This window comes from Megascapheus bottae, chromosome 15 (assembly GCF_031878675.1).
Source record: "Megascapheus bottae isolate mThoBot1 chromosome 15, mThoBot2.hap1, whole genome shotgun sequence".
NCBI classification, from domain to species: domain Eukaryota; kingdom Metazoa; phylum Chordata; class Mammalia; order Rodentia; family Geomyidae; genus Megascapheus; species Megascapheus bottae.
This window is the reverse complement of record NC_143523.1, coordinates 53002807-53020264: the sequence shown is the minus strand read 5'-3', so window position 1 is coordinate 53020264 and position 17458 is coordinate 53002807. Positions and strand designations below refer to the sequence as shown.

The window sequence follows — 17458 nt, the reverse complement described above, 5'->3', positions numbered from 1 at the left end:
AGGCCTGAATGACTGCTAGCCTGTTATCTATGGGCAAAAGAGAGGGATAAGAGATCTGACAGAAGTAACAGTGTGCAGGAAGAACAGGGTAGGGATATCATCAAGGATCTTCTGTGCCTTAGGTTTAAGAGGCGTCACCTTGCTTGATTCTTTCCCCCAACCTATCACTAGAAAAGGTAGGGTGAGCCACAAGGCTGCAGCTATGTAATCCCAGAGACGTCAGCTCATTGGAGGAGCCAGGGTTTTTGTGTTCAAGCCCTTGTGCTTGGAGGACTCTAGGTCCAGTGCTGTGGGGTAGAAACTTACGTGGCATCTTTCACCCCTTCCTAAAGTCTGAAGAACTTCTTACCAAGTGTTTTTAAATACTTCTACTTCCCAATATGACCTTGGGTACAGGGTGTGAGGGGGAAACCCAGGCTCCTCATTTTTCTACTGAATGTCAATTGTTTCCCAGCCACTCAGAATTTATGAGTGAAAATATTTCATTTTTCCAACTTCTTCTAAAAAATCACTTACTATTTCAATAAAATGGCTGACTGTGCTCACATCTTCAGAGGGTGACATCAATTGATTGAGCATATGCCCTAAGAGTTCTGTAGGATTTTCTCCTACTTCTCAAATCACAGAATTCAGTCGGGGTCCTGTAGGTGCAAGTTAATCACTCTGCTAATCAGGGAAACACGCCTCCCATGCTGCTGCCTGTGGGAACAGGGCACACAGCTCTCTTCATGCCAAAGCACCAGCCTGTCCCTTCCTCATTTGCTCCCTACTTCCTGCAAACGCCTGTTGCAATGATTCTAGGAGATAATCCTTTTGTGGTTAATGAATGACTTTACCTGAGTCACTAAAGTGCATGTGGTTATTTTCTATGATCCAACTGTTACTTAATAGAGAACCCAGTAACTGCTGATCTCTGAAGAGTAACTCACATGAGTCACTGAAGTGCTTGCTGCTTGCTCTTTCCCATGATTCACTTATTACTTAATAGAAGACCCAGTAACAGTTGATCTCTTAAGAGTGATTCACATGAGTCTAGCTGTGGTTAGGGCTCTAAATTCCTCATCTTCCTATGAGGATTTCTGAATTCAGCATTTTGTTCAAAATTCACCAAGGCTAACTGCTTTCTCTCACGAGTATTAGACCAACCTGTTCACTATTTACTCCCGCTGTCCCTTCAGGGGCTGTCCCTAACATGTTTCTGGCCACTTTTCCCCATGTCTCCTCACAGGTAGTGAGGAGACATGGGGCACCAGATTTAAGAAGGGAAGAGCTCAGACTGAAACAGAGGGAGTCTGCCTACAAGACTCACCATCTCATTACACCAGATATTGGCAAGAGCCTAAGATGCTTTCTTGAATAAGTCACAAACCAAATGACGCCCACGTTTCAGGCAGAAAAAAAAGGACACTATAATCAATCCAGCTGGGACCTTTATTATTTTGGAAATAGACATCTGTATACTTTGAAGTGGTTAAAATAGCTATTTTAGGATAACTGTAATAAAATGTTCCCCAAGAAAAGCAATAATCATACAGATCTACTATTCATTCCCAAAATAACTATTATATATCAAAACACTTACAAATACCGAGAAAGCTATGTAGGACAAAAAGGAACTATTTCTGAATCCCGAGTACACTTCTGATGCATACATATTCTAAAGAAAAATTTAATTTTTGCTTTGTTTTTCAATGCTCAGTCTCTTCAAAACTTTGAGATGAAAAAAATACAAGCATGTATCTCAATTAGACACTGAATAAATATGCAAAAAACTCAGCAACTAGTAAATATATTCCATATATACCTGACAAAGGCATCAAACCTTGTATTTTTCCTTGAAAACAAGATATTTTGTTTTAGACATTTCAATGTAAAACTTACATAATTCTATCAGGGTTTCTCTATGTGATTCACATTCTTGACTGTCTTTACCAACATATCATCAATACTGGAAAAAGAATACTAAGAAATAGAGAAGGAGAAGAAATCCTGTGCTTTTCTTTCATAGGCTAATGAATAAAATAACAGTTGTTTTCAAATAGTTCAAATAATGTTCACTGGGGCTCATCACAATCACATGTTGCTAGGTCCTATGACTACCCTTCTCAGCTCTCTGGAGCAAATCCTTGCAGTCTTATAACATCATAATATTCTGCATCTACCAAAATATATAGGCTAACACTTTATCTAATAAACTAAAAGCCACATTATCATAACATAAATCTTAAGTCTTCACATTTGTTAAAGCATCTTAGCATTATTTACATATAAGAGTTGAAAATATATCTCATCTGGAAGAGTACTACTGAATTTATTCTCAAGAAGAAAAAGCAGACCTGAAGGGTCACATTACTGGGACATTTCAAACACGTTGACAGGTTCTTATGTTCTAAACTTCAATGAAAGCTGCTTGTCCAAACTGTGCAATGAATATCTGCTCCTATTCAACAGCAAGACATATAAGTGCTGGAGGAGTCAGAAGCTGTAACTTCATTTCTTTCTGTTACCTCCAGTTGCTAGCATAGTTGCAACCCGCATAAATATATTCAGTGTATCCATGTAGATTCCCAACATCCTAGAAAAGAAAATTATGCTCATGACATATGACACAATCTTAATGATGACAGACTATTTCTTAATATAGAAAAGCAAAAGTAATATTGTATCTATGAAATGAAAATTTATTTACAACGATGTTTAACTGCTAACCAAGGAAGTCTTAAATTAGAAAATAGGTGTGATTTTTGTTTGTTTTTGGTAGACGTGTCACCAAATGTTAAAGATCATTTTTAAAGACTTTATTCTGTATTTTATTTTCTGAAGCTCTAAGTATAGTATCTCGCAAAAAAAAAATAAGCAAAATGAACTTTGGGTGTTAGATAATGAAATAATCAAAACAAAACCAAAGAAACACCTAAGAACTTGTTAGACACAGTCTGGCATTCAAAAATAAGTCAGTTTCAACCTCCTCAAGAAAGCTACGAATCTGTAAGCTCTACAGAAACATTTTTAAGTCATTACATAATATTTTAAAGGAAAACAAATTACTTCAAAAATGTGACAAATACCATGCAACTCTAGAAAACTGTTTAAAAACTAACCTACTTTAGGAGACTCCAAGAAAATTATGTAATACTGAATGCCATTTAAGTATCTCAAAAATGAAGTTACTACAAAATGGATATTGACAATTATGCTTTTTATTTTTGGTTGGTTATAGGGCTTGAATTTTGGTCCTGGGCACTATCCCTGAGCAATTCAGCTCAACGCTAGCACTCTAGCATTTGAGCCGTAGTACCACTTCTAGTTTTCTGGTGGTTAACTGGAGGTAAGAGTCTCACAAGACTTTCATGCCTGGGCTGGCTTTGAACTGTGATCCTCAGATCTCAGTCTTATGTGTATTTTCCTGATAAAGAATATACACAATTCAATAAATAACTAAATTGCATATACTTGGTTGCCATATAAACAGAGGTTTTCTGGATCTATAAATAGTTTACCAAATGACAAAGTCATTACTGAGGGTTAAATTGGGTTCCTCTCAAAAGATACATGAAAAGTTCTATCTTAGGATGCATGGGTAGATTTTACTTAGAAATAGTCTTGGAAGCCATAATTAAGATTTTAAGGTAAGGTCCTAGAGTAGGGTGGACCTTTATCCTAACATGCCTGGTAGATTTACTGGAAAAAAAAAAGTTTAAAAAAAATAGACAAGACAGAATTTAAAAAAGACAAGAAAGACAACATACAGGAAACATGGCTTGCCAGCAATAACAAAAAGCCAAAACACACAGAATAGACTTTCCCTTCAGAGTGCTCAAGAGATCCAGGTGTTGACATCTTGACATTATACTTCTTTCTAGGCTCTAGGATCTATCTATCTATCTATCTATCTATCTATCTATCTATCTATCTATCTATCTATCTATCTATCTATCTATCTATCTATCTATCTGGGCCGGTCCTGGCCCTTGAACTCAGGGCCTAGGCACAGTCCTTAGGCTTTCTAAAAGCTAGCACTCTATCCTTGAGCCACACAAGCACCACTTCTGCCTTTTTCTTTGTATATGGTACTAAGGAATCAAAGTTAGGGCTTCATGCATGCTAGGTAAGCACTCTACCACTAGATCACACTCCTGGCTCCTAGATTTATTTTAAGTAACCCATCTCAATACACATTTTGTTAAGGTAGCACCCTGGGAAAGAAACTAATATAGACCACATTATAAAACAGAGCACAATAACACAAACATACTGAAGCAACGGAGTAATAGCAATATGATTACTTACGAATTGATTGGATCATATCTGTTCTGTCCATATAGTGGTGCTATCTCTGCACGTTTGATTACTTTCTGAGTGTCATATAGAAGGAACATGCTGAAAAGAAGTAATCCGCCATACACTGCCACTGAGTACAGAGTGGCACCGGCCACAGTGTTAGGTGGCAGAAACATGGTCCCTAAAATCAAAGTAAGAAAATTAAGTTTTATTTGCTCAAAGGGAAAAAAAAAAAAAAAAAAGAATTCCCTGGCTGGAGATCTGTCTCACTGGCAGAATGAGTAACAAGCATAAACATGCCAGAATTTAGAAATCAAGAACTAAGTATGAAAGCACAGCAGCTTACCCAGTGAAGACACAAACACAAGACCTAGGCCCACTCCCAGGGGTGCGCCCATGTTCAAAAACTTCTCGCTGGGAGCACACATGGCCACGGTGGAGAGGCCTCCCACAATGCCAGCGGTATACCATGCAGCTCTTATGAGAAGGGGTCCCCCTAGTATTGTCAGAGGAGCCACCACTGCACCCATCACACCTGGTGAAAGAACAAACGCTTGTTAGGTTTTTATTAAATAAGCAACAAAGCAAAACTGTAGCTTCAAATATGCTATCTTAATATGCTGTACCTTATATGGAAACAGTATGATTACAAAATGTTTTCTCTTTATATAATACCCTAAAAATTCCACAACCCAAACCTGAGGCTATCCAAATCTGTACCACATTAACCAGCCTTGGTCAAATGTCACAACTCACAAACATTAACCTCCATATTTAATAACCTAAATATGGAATTTGGAATTGTGTTTAGCTTACTATCCAGATCTCAGTCCACCACCAGTTTTTACAGTTACATGTAAGGCTAAGGAGCCAACATACAGGATGAGGCTAAATGAAAGGACCTCCAGGATATAGAAACAAGAGCCATATAATGTGTGATTGTTGTTCTTAATGTACTATGTTATTTGTCATCTCTTTTGTTTTTCCTTGGTTATCTCATATTGTTTACAGTATTTTACCTTGTTATCTGATATATTGCATATATGTTTATTTGAAATAGGATAAGGAAGGGAGGAAAAACAAGAAGAGGGGAAAGGGTGAGGGGAGGGAAATAGGGACAAAAACATGAGAAGGGGTATCAATGTTTGTTAGTAATGTACCTTCTATCTGGCAAATATAAGGTAACCCTTCTATTAATTACAATTAAACATATATTAAAAATATAACTACAAAAAAAAAAGAAGAAGAAAGGGAGCCAAGGTCAAACTGACTACTGCCAAAAAGACTAAAGGAGAGGAAGAGTATAAAAAGGTAAATCTGAAAATACAGGAACTTCCAGGACAGATGCTGTTGTTACTCTGTGCAGTAGTAAATGCTATTGCAGCTTGTTAGTAATTTCAGGTAAGCATTTTTATAGAAATAAAGACAGAGCAATAATTGAACAAAGATAAATGGAACACTTCAATTGAAAAAAATCTTAAAAGATATTTTGGTGCTACAATGTTAGGTTACTATTTTGTTTGTCAGTCATGGGGCTTGAACTCAGGGCCTGAGCACTGTCCATGAGCTCTTTTTGTTCAAAGTTAGTGCTCTATGACTTTGAGTCACAGCTCTATTTAGTTTTCATGTGGTTAACTGCAGATAAAGACTTGGAAAAAATCATATTAGGTGAAGTAAACCAGACCCAAAGGGGCACAGGATCTATGGCTTTCCTCATTTGTAATAATTAGTACACATCTAGGATTCTCTTAACAGAGAGGAGCATAGTAACTCAAGAGCTATGTATATATGGTCATATAGGATGACACTAACAAAATGAACTCTAGGTTATAGAAATAAGAGGCTTATCTTTGTGATTATTTTTCTTAATGTACTATGTGAAGTTATTTTTTTTTTTTTTCACTTACGGTTACTCTCATGTGGTTACTGTATCTGACTTTGTTACCTGGTATACACTATATCCATTTATTTATTTGAAATAAGGAAGGGAAGGGGAAGACAAGATAACTGGGAGGGGTTGGGGGGACAAAAACATGAGAAGGGTATCTAGGTTCGAGAAGTAATGTACCCTTATCTGACAAATGTAACTATAACCCCTCTATACATTCATACCTTGATAATACAATAAAAAAATGAAAGGATCTGATAATTAATCAAGGTGATGCTTCAGAAACAATTTTATAGTATGTTTCTGGTGATAAACTCTAATTCACAATGAAACATTTTTAACCTTAGAGATCAATGGAAACTTGTTATTGCATGATTGTTTCAATAAAACTTATCATGTAAAAAAACAACAAAAAACAAACGGCAAGGTTACTATTTCCTTCCTTTTTTTTTTTTTTTTTTTTTTTGCCAGTCCTGGGGCTTAAACTCAGGGCCTGGGCACTCTGTTCTTGAGCTTTCTCAAGGCTAACACTCTAGCGCCTGAGCCACTGCAAAACTTCTGGCTTTTTCTGTGTATGTAGTATCGAGGATTTGAACCCAGGCATCCCTGCAATGCTAGGCAAACACCTACCATTAGGTCATGCTCCTGTCCCGGAGGTTACTATTTTCTGAGCTCAAAAAAACAACTGTCATCTTGTATCTCCAATACTAGTGTTTTTTGGGCTAGACAAGCATTTCTAGATCAAGAATAAAGTACACTGTACTTAATAATGCTAAATTAAAAAAATATTTTTCTTGAAGAAAGATATGAGATTAAAATCTACAAATGGCATATTTTAAAACTTTAAAGCTTTGCAATTGGCAGAAAAAATTTTACCAACTTTTTCTAAATTGTTTTTTTCCCCCCATAAAGATCAGACAGAATTCTCAAAAGATAAACATCAGATCTGAAATTCTAGTGAGACTGGACAACACACCAAAAAATAGGGCTCTGCACATACACCTTGTTTCAGAAACAAGTTCAATACTGGGTTGGCCACAGACTTACTATAAGAAATCCATCTTTCAACGTGTAGGTCTCACAATAATGCAACCAATAGTGACTTCAGAAAATTATGATTTTCTAAATTTTCTGCAGAAGCTTTCAATAAATTATGCATAAAGCCATTTACAATGGTGAAGAGACAATTTAAAAGGGGCAATATTTAAAAACTGGGCCTTGGGAAATCATAAATTTTAAACAACCTAGGCTACACAGCAAAGTTCTGTTTCAAAAAAAGAAAAAAGTTATTTTACTAACAATTTAAACCAACTTAACAGCATCAATATTCACAAGACAATATATTGGAAATGTACTTTACAGCTTGGGAGAGGATGAAGGGAGGAAAAGTGGGAGAAAGACACAGGAAAGGGTAACAATGTTCGAGAAGTAATAAATACTCATTACCTTACAAATGTAACCGTAACCCCTCTATACATCACCCTGACAATAAAAGATAAAATAGAACATACCAGAATGCAGCAACCAAGCAAGATGCTTTGTGCCCATGTTCTGGTGATAGGATATGGATTGTACTAGCACTCCAGCTCCAATCATGGCTGCAAGGGTGGTACCAATTGTCTGAAAGATAAGTATCATTAAAACATCTTCAAATACAATTAGTTCTTCCTAATAAACAAGTTTTAAGACAAATGATAAAAACAGAAAAAGAACTATTTTTTCCAAACACTTTTAAGCCACAGATTATTTTGGCTAACTTAGCAAGAGTGCCACCTACTGCCATATATAAGCTTCAGGTACATGTACAGGTAAAGTGATAGAGACTATCATTTTAACAATTTTTGTTGAACAGAAGTCAGGTAATATCCTCTAAGAAGACCTAGCTGTAGCACATGGAAAAGAATAAGATCCCACATTTCTGTCCTCCTAGCTTAATAGTTGACTTGATCTGTGTACCTTTTCTTTTTCCTTTTTTGCCCCAGTCCTTGGGCTTGAACTCAGGCCCTGGGCACTGTCTTTGGACACTTTTTGCTCAAGGCTAGCGCTCTGTCACTTGAGCCACAGTACCACATCTGGCTTTTTCTGTATATGTGGCTCTGAGGACTTGAACTGGGCTTCATGTATGCTAGGTGAGCAGTCTACCAATAGGCCACACTCCTGGCCCATGTACATCTTTTCTTTGCATCTTAGATTCCCATTGTTGTGACATTTAAGTATTTTTTTTGTGTACGGCAAGAAGAAATATATACAATGGAAATATATACATTTTCAAAATATATAGAGCAGGGGTGGCAAACTTTTGTCGTCTTTGGGTAGAATCAGGCAGCAGATATTGTTTGAATACTACTAAAACCAGGGAATATTTTTAGATACCAACAACAATTCCTTATGCGAGTTATCGGGCATCCTCATCTGCCTGACCCACAGGCATTGGAATGCTAAACCTCTGATATAAGGTACAAGTAAACAGCGGGTGCATCTGTAGAGGGCAACAAAGCTCTGATTCATGCAGAAAAACATACTGGGTGACCATCATATAGAAACCACCTCACAGATCTGTTCCCCAGTGTTCTCAGAACACTTTATTTCAATGCTATTTCTTCTTTAAAGATTCTTCTCCATTCAGCTTCATTTTTTACACTCCATGTTTCAGCTACACGGAACTGGAAGCTGCCAATATGAACCCGTTCTCTGTTCTCCTTAACTGTACAATTTGTCTTTAAGAAAACCTCCTGGCTATCTGGCTGATTTCCTGATTGTTGTTTTGGAAACTTTTTCTAGTAGGTATTGTTCCCAGAAGCAGTGTTAGATGCCATTCTGTTCCAAAAGCACTGTGACAAATGATGGACTTGTCCTCCTTCACTTGTCCTTATCACTTCCAAATGGCTATACTTTCATTCCAGGAGCATCCTGGAGTAACCTTATTCGCCTAGAGTTGAGGGAAGGTTTTGGGTTTTTTTTCCTTTTCTTTTTAAATTTTTTCTTTCTTTCTTTCTTTTTTTTTTTGCCAGTCCTGGGCTTGAGCTCAGGGCCTGAGCACTGTTCTTGGACTTTCTCAAGGCTAGAGCTCTACCACTTGAGCCTCAGCACCATTTCCGGCTTTTTTCTATATGTGGTACCGAGGAATCGAACCAGGGTCTTCATGCATGCTAGGCAAGCACTTTAACCACTAGGCCAAACTCCCGGTTCCTCTTTTTAAATTTTTATTTATTTATTTTTTGCCAGTCCTGGGGTTTGAACTCAGGGCCTGAGGGTTGTCCTTGGCTTTCTCACAGCTAGAGCTCTACCACTTAAGCTACGGAACCACTTCCAGCCTTTTCTATGTATGTGGTACCGAGGAGTCGAACCGGGGTCTTTGTACATGCTAGGCAAGCCCTCTATCATTAGGCCAAATTCCCAGGGCCCTATGGCCTTCTTTAAGTAAGACTATAGAGTCTTATTTTAAGGCCTAAAATGTAGGTATATTTTAGTATATAATACTGCCATATTTTTGTTTAAAAAAAAAAATAGTCCCAATTTAAATTGCTTGCACGACATTTCTCACCATGCTCACTCTATGCTTAATGTAATCCTGTGGGTTAAAGGATTCACATTACTTCCTCAGGTTTTATTCCTTCTTTTAGATCTTATAAAGGCGCACCTACTTCACGGCCTTTCCACCTTACCTCTTTACATTCAATTTTAACTTGTGCTTTTGCTGTTCTAGTCTCTTTAAAAACTTCAATTTGACTGATGCACATAACATCTGACTAAGGACTCATTGATATCTTTTCTAAGTCAAGTCTACTTCATGTTCAAGACCCCAAATACTCAAAATTTTCACTACAATGGAATTGTACACCCTTTCAAATTAGGTTTTCCTAGATCTCTTTTGCTCCAGCTGTTTGGTAAAATTGGACTGACCTTGACTATTCTGAAATAAACCTTAGTCTTTAACAACCCTGAACCAAGTGTCTTTCACAGAACTTCCCTTATAATCTAAGACATAGTCAATTAACTAATTTTGTACTTCTAACTTCCTATTGCAAATCCCATTCCATCCACTCCCTATCATCTCTTCTACAGACAGCAGAATACAATCGATGTCTGAAGTTAAGCGGTATATCAAGAAAATCAGAAACGAACCAACAATAAGCAAAAACCAAGAAAAAATACCCAAAGAATTCAAGAAACATTCACTAGACTTTAAAACTCTATGGCCAATAAACTTAGAAATAATCGTGACTGCTATTCCTTTAACAGCATCAAATCCTTGGATTTTTGTGACAGTTATCTCATACCAACCTTTAAGAACATTTGTATGCCTTTTTTTTGTTAAGGAAAATTCTAAACAGAGCTTGTTTGCTATGTGTGGCTAAATAAGGATATTCATGTAGGGTTATTTGGTTCAGCCTAATGGTAGAGTGCTTGCCTAGCATGCACAAGGACCTTGGTTTGATTCTTCTGTTCTACATACGTAGAAAAAGCCGGAAGTGGTGCTGTGGCTCAAGTGGCAGAGTGATTAGCCTTGAGGAAAAAGCTCAAGGACAGTGCTCAAGGACTGAGTTCAAGCCCTAGGACTGGCAAAAAATTAAAATGTACATATATATACAGTATCCTTCCATTCACAATAACTCTTACCAATACATTTCCATTTAATCTTTTGATAAACAAAAGAAAAACAAAATAAACAAGCTGACTTACCACCCAAGAGCCTCTCAGCATGAAATTCATGACAACAGGTGATCTGGCTATTGCCAAAGCAGACAAAGCTGTTACACCAATACTTCCTGCTAGGTACATATAGGTAGAATGTATTCTATCCTTCACATACTGAGGCCAGATTCTGTAAGAAGTATAACATGGTTAGTTTATGAAACTATGCATTAGTATTCTGGTTAAATCATTCATTATCTAGGTGACCTTAAGTCCAATTACTTGAATGTTCTCAATCTATATTTATCATAGAAATAATAAAGTTACTAGAATAATTAAATGACAAGCATTTGGGGGATGTAAAAAAACAACATCTTTTCTTCTTAAACACTCATAACCAAGATAAAAAAAATATGTTTGTATATACATAAGACAATCTAAAAGTGAATATAAAAGAGAAAATGAGAACCTCTGTTTTAAAAGTGTCTTAGGATTCTTTATGAATATTTACTTACACAGCCTTTTCAATAGCTCCAATTTCATTAGACATTCCTAAGCCATAGTAACACAGTGAGCCAAGACCAACAGCAGCCCCTCCAGCAACCAACCACTTTCCCATCTGGTCAACTGCAAAATACAAGAAGGTATTAACATGTCACAAGTGCTGGAGGTGAAGCTTTTACAACATTCACGGGAAGATCGAATCATATACCTTTTTGTTTTCTAAATGGCAGTCACATAGGATATAATATCCTTGGAGTTAGGAGACCAGTGGAAAAGGACACCCATGGAATGAAAGTGTAACAATCTGAATAAAAACTAAAGGGCTATAGCTGTAAGTGTGGCTTAACTTGGTAGAGTGCTTGAGTTCAAACCTCAGTACTGGGAATGTAAGGAAAAGACCAGCCAGGGTAGTGCATTCCTGTACTTGGAAAGCTAAGACAGGAGGACTCTTGTCTACAAAACGTGGATGTCAAACCAAACAAAAACAAACTAAAACACACAAACAAAAAAATGAAAGCCCAGCACTTGAGAAGCTAGATGAGATTGAGATAGGATGACCAGCCTGGATTACCCAGTTTGAGACCAGCCTGGGTTACCCAGTGAGATTTGTCTCAAAAAAATGAAAAACGGAAGGAGAAAAAGGAGGGTGGTCAATGTTCATTCCATCCTGTGTTTAAAGTGGTATTAAGAAGTTTTGAAAGTAGCCAAAATAAAAGGAGACCTAAGACAAACAAACTGTAATTTGTTAAGGAAGATGCCTGTTTTAGAGTACTGACAATTTAGCAGCTCTATTTTGACGGAGGCAGGAGGCAGGTAGTTGCTTTACTTAAATCTTATGCTTGTGGCTCATGCCAGTAATCCTAGCTAATGAGAGATCTGAAGATCTCTTTTCAAAGCCAGCCCTGGAGGCACTAAAGTCATTGAGACTCTCATCTCCAATTAACTACCAGAAAACCACAAGAAAATGGGAAGTGGGACTGAGCCTCAAGGGGTAGAGCAGTAGCCTTGAGCTGAAGAACTCAGGGACAGTGCCTAGACCCAGTCTCCAAGCACCATGACCCATCAAACAAACAAACAAACCATCTAACTCCTTTCAGTCTAAATTTGTTCAGTGCTCATGATTTCTTTTGTAGGAAAGAGTTTCTAATCAGAAAGAAATGCTCAGGAATACTGATCAGGACTCTCCCCATACGTTGACATTTTCCAAGACTACTATGGAATAGTGATATTTAAAAATTAAGACTTCAGAAAATTACTAGTTTCCGAACTGGGAAAGCTGAAATCCAAACTTGTGAATCAGAAAGACTTTATAAGACCTCCTGAAAGGCCCTAATGAGCAGTTTGAGGACCTTTCTCAAATGACTAGGATTTCTATAACATTTATTTAAGTTTTGATGATTTCTGACCTGAGACACATATAAACATTACATACTTGAATATCAAAATTCCATACAACTTAAATGAATAGGCTATGCCTTTTAGATTATGGCTCATTAATCCCCTCCTTCCTTTCTCCCCCTAAAAATGGGGGGAAAAAATCTGGAATTAAAAATTTGGAAACCCAAGCTGGGCGTGATGGCTCACGGCTGTAATCCTAGCTACTCAGGAGGCTGAAATTTGAGGATCAAGGTTCAAAGCCAACCTTGGCACAAAAGGACCTGAAACTCTTATCTCCAATTAACCTCTAAAAAATGGGAAGTGGGGCTTGGCTCAAGGGTAGGGTGGTAGACTTGAGCTGAAGAGCTCAAGGACAGTGCCCAGGCCTAGTTCAAGCCCCATGACCCACCAAAAAAAAAAAAAAAAAAGTAAATAAAGGAAACTCAGTGCAATCTTCCCCCTCCACCTACCCCAGAGGCAGGGGTAGTGGGGGAATCCCTGAGACAGTAATAGGATCATTCTTTCCAGAAAAGGCACAAGTAATTAAGTTTTGCATATATTTGTAAGAGCCTGTTAATAGGTCTTAAAACATTTCCACAAGCATCAATTTAAAATCTAATGATTACCACTTACTTTTAAATACTTTTTCCATCGATGGTTCCAGTGCCGCTTCTTTGAGTTCTTGGGTGGTTTTCCCACGGCGCGCCCCAACTCTTGTCTTGGTGGCATACTCCTGATTTTAAAAAGTTGTATTCAATAAACATAGGGTACATTCCATCACCTGGTAAACAGCCTGAAGCAAGCAAGTTCTCCTGAACAAGTCAGAGAGGCATGGCCGCTCCAAGATTTTTTTTTTTAAATAGTGGGACAGTTAAATAAATAAAAAGTTGTTTCTTCCTAACTACTTTATGTTCTTCTTAATTACTGTACACTTAAAAATGTATACCCCTACTTATTTGGATGTTGGAGGAGACATCTTTTAGTTGGGCATGGAAGTGTACTACAAGCTTATAATGCCTATGCTGGGGAAGATAAGGCTAGCCTGAATAACATGTGGCTCAAGTGGTAAAGTGCTAGTCATGAGCTGAAGAGCCTAGGGACAGAACCCAGGCCCAGAGTTCAATAACAACAAAAAAAAAAAAAAAAAAAAAAAGAAAGAAAAGAAAAAATAATTTGCTGTAAAAAGAAAATGAGCTTTATTAGACACAAGTGACTCACACCTGTAATCTTAGCTACTCAGGAGGCTGAGATCTGAGGACAGCCTAAGTAGGAAAGTCGTGAGACACTCTTATCTGCTATTAATCATGACAAAGCTAGAAGTAGAGCTGTGGCTCAAGTGGTAGAATGCTAGATTGGAGGGAAGAAGAAAAAAACAAAGCAAGCTCAGGGACAGTATCCAGGCCGAAGTTCAAACCCAAACCAACACAAAGAAAAAATAAAATGAGCTTCTCTCTAACAAACAAACACAACCCCACCTCTCTAAAACAAAACCTAACCGAATCCCCCTCCAACCCCCAATTTTAAACCAGTACCATAAAACCAAGAGAAATGAGAAAAATTGATATATGAACATATTTGTTTACCCTGCTGGGTGTTAAGAGCCATTGAGTCTTTGTGATGGAATTCTTCACAACGGGGGAGGCCTTGGTGAAAGCTGGGTGGAAAACCCTGGAAGGTAGTGTCCGGAGACACACAAGCCTTGCAGCCAGCATGGTGATGAACCGGGTTTACTAAGCAGGTCTGGAATGCTAGGGGGAAAGATAAAAGCATAACTAAAGGAGGATACAGATGGGCGGGAACTAGACACAACAATTAAGAAGTAAACTACATACTTTTTCAATGAATCCTCTTGTCTTCAAGGAACCCACTCCACAGTTTGAGACAGAGCCACCAAATTAGGTTTAAATCCCAGTTTTAATAAGAGGATGTACGACATAGCAAAAACTATACATAGCACAGAATGGATATTACCTGAACATGACTTGAGGGGTCTGTGGTATCTTTTACTAATGTATTCCAGCATTCAATAGGAAAAATTTAAGAGGACAGAAAAATGTCATCTATGAAGGCATGACTTTTAGAAGTCATACTACACGTCAAAGGATCAAATATAAATTTCAAATAACTCAACTACTCTTTAAGACAAGATAGGGAAACATTCAATTCAATTCACCTACTCCATATGACTTTCTACAACAAATAAAGGGAAAATCTAAATAAACTCAATTACCAACCTCATTTCCTTCATCTCTACTTGTGGTGTTACCAATAGAAAAGCATGTTAAAAATTCCTTCAACTCCAGGACAGTTTATACCAGATAACTAGACACTGGGGAGTCAGTGTGACTATGATAGGTAAGGAGAAGACAATTTAGGCTTACCAGCCCATTTCAGTCAATGACTTGCAGTCAACCCTCCTGTGCCTTGTTTTCCCTCACTTGCACTGTAAGAAATTTGCATCCAAACAGTACTCGACTATAGTGTAGGCCCTTGGACTATTCACTCTGAGACTGCCCAAGATAGATCTTAAAATGTAGGTCCCTCATGGGTGCCAGTGGCTCAGGCCTGTAATCCTAGCTACTCAGGAGGTTGAGATGTGAGAATCGCTGGGTGAAGCTAGGAAATGCAAAATCCATGATACTTTCACCCCCAATGAACCACACCTGATATGGAGCTGTAGCTCAAGTGACTGAACATCAGCAGAGTGAAAAAGCTGAGACCCAGGTTCTGAGTTCAAACCCCAGGATGGGGCTTTTGTGTGTGTATGAATATGTACAGGGTCAGAACTTCAGGGTCATTGAGACTGAGTCTAACTCTAGGAATAGAATCAGAAATACACATTTTAATTAGTATTCTCAAAGCTAAGGGTTCTAGCATTGAAATATCTTAATGTCCTTCCAGCTCTGCCACAAGGACAACTCAAGGTTATGAATCACTGGGCATCTTGACCTTTGGGGAAATCGGATCTCTTCTGAAACTTTCATGCCTTTTGCATCATCTCCACCTGAATTTTCCTCGGTCTTCAGCTCCCTGGCTGGGACAGAGGCCTAGCACAAGCAGTGGCCAACGACATCGTTTAGAAGCCCAGGGTTGGAGGCCGAGTTAGGAGAGGATCGCGGTCCAAAGGCAGTTCCAGTAGGAGAGTCACTCTAAAGCGGCCTTGGATGAACGCTGGGTGTCAGAAACCGGCACCTGACTGCATCGGACCATTAGGAATCCGGGAGCACTCACGAGCCTGGGGCGCCTGGTGCTCCACTCATCCCTACCGCCGGGGGTGGGGGGACCCAGCAGCAAGGCCGCCCGGCTCCAGAGCGAGTGCTTCGCCTACCACCCGCCCCGCCGCGGCTCGCGCCAGCTCCGCGGGGGCCGTGACTCAGCACCTCGTAGCCCTCCCCCTTCTCCCCCCCCCCCAGTCAGGCCCCCCGGTTCCCTCGGGCGTCGACCTGGCCTCCGCCCACCCTCCAAGAGGTCGTCCGCAGAAAGGCCGCCCCGCGCGCCGAGGCCGGCCGGGACGCACTCCACGGCGCCAGCCCTTCCCAGCGACGCTCTCGCAAGGCCCAACCTCGAGAAAATTGGAGGTCTCCTTCCCCCCCCACTCCCCCCCGCCCAGAAGAAAAGAAGTACCTCAGTTCCCGGCGACCTCCACCACCACGCAGCACCCCTTCCGGGCCTGCGAAAACGAGGACGCCGCACCTTCTAGGCCCTCCGCCCGGTCTTCACTGTCTCTGCGTGCGCACGCGCAGTCGCTCTGACTCGCGACGTGACGCCACCTCCGTAGAAAAGGTAAATAGTACAGACAGCCAATCACGAACGGGCGTCGGGCGGAAGCGCCGGGGGCGGGGACGGGAAGGGGCGGGGACAAGACTTAGGCGGGGTTTGAGCTGGTGGGGGCGGGACCACTGGAAGGAAGGATTGTTGTGGCAAACGTCACAGTGAGCTTCCATGTTGGGTGTGGGTAGTGAAACTGTTTCGGCCTTCTTCACCCCGGGCGGGGCGGGGCGGGGCGGAGGAGGCTTGTTTTGGTGGCCCGTGTTTCCCTTGGAATGGATTTAAAAGCAGGGGCGTGGCTCACAGTCGTGGCTCTCCACCCTGGGGACTGCGATCTGAGGGTCTCCAGCCCAGGGCAGCATAGCTTGAGATTCACTCCTCCCTTCCCCCCACCCCAAAGAAAAAAGCTAAAAGTGGGAGCTGTGGTTCAAGTAGTAGAGCGCTAGCCTGGAGCACAGAAGCTCAAGGACAGCACCAAGGCCCTGAGTTCACACCCCAGGACTGGCCCACCCCCCCCCAAAAGAATAAATCCAGAGAATGTCGCTGTAGTATAAAATTGTTCCGTGTCCCTCTTCCTTTCTCATTGCTTTTTATCATTATTATTATTTGACCTTCCTAGTTGTGAGATAAGTAATCTTGCCTATTGTGGCAATTTCTGACAGGGACAAATCTATTACTTAGGTTTGACATCCAAGGTTAGATGGTGAAATCCAGAGAAATCTCCAAGGCATCCTTCCCCCGCCTCCCCACCCGCCCTCTGCTTTTCTAAATTTCTCATTTCTTTGTGACCTTGCCATCACATTTTTTTTTTCAAGCTTCAGTCTAGCTGTATAAAGTATACACAAGCAACTCTCCATATTTATCTGAGGGTTTTTCTGAGAACTATTAAGATGTATTGTGAGTCATTTGTTATGGGAAAAAAAAAAGAAACATTGCTGGCTTACAGGAAATAGAAGTTTGTTTCCCTGTCTTTTTCACTCAGCCTTACCTGTTCAATATTTATTG

General features: G+C 39.8%; 1 protein-coding gene across 1 annotated transcript; it reads right to left on the bottom strand.

The window, feature by feature from the left end:
* Positions 1-1417: 1417 nt before the first annotated feature.
* Positions 1418-16426, bottom strand: Ghitm (growth hormone inducible transmembrane protein). The gene is made up of 9 exons (XM_090346697.1): positions 16310-16426; positions 14269-14433; positions 13319-13418; positions 11320-11431; positions 10853-10994; positions 7681-7789; positions 4628-4816; positions 4291-4462; positions 1418-2575 (listed from the first exon to the last, which is right to left on the bottom strand). The coding sequence occupies exons 2-9, from the start codon at positions 14395-14397 to the stop codon at positions 2491-2493; spliced, it is 1038 nt and encodes a 345-aa protein (XP_090202823.1). The 5' UTR covers positions 14398-14433; positions 16310-16426; the 3' UTR covers positions 1418-2490.
* Between the last annotated feature and the right edge of the window lie 1032 nt (positions 16427-17458).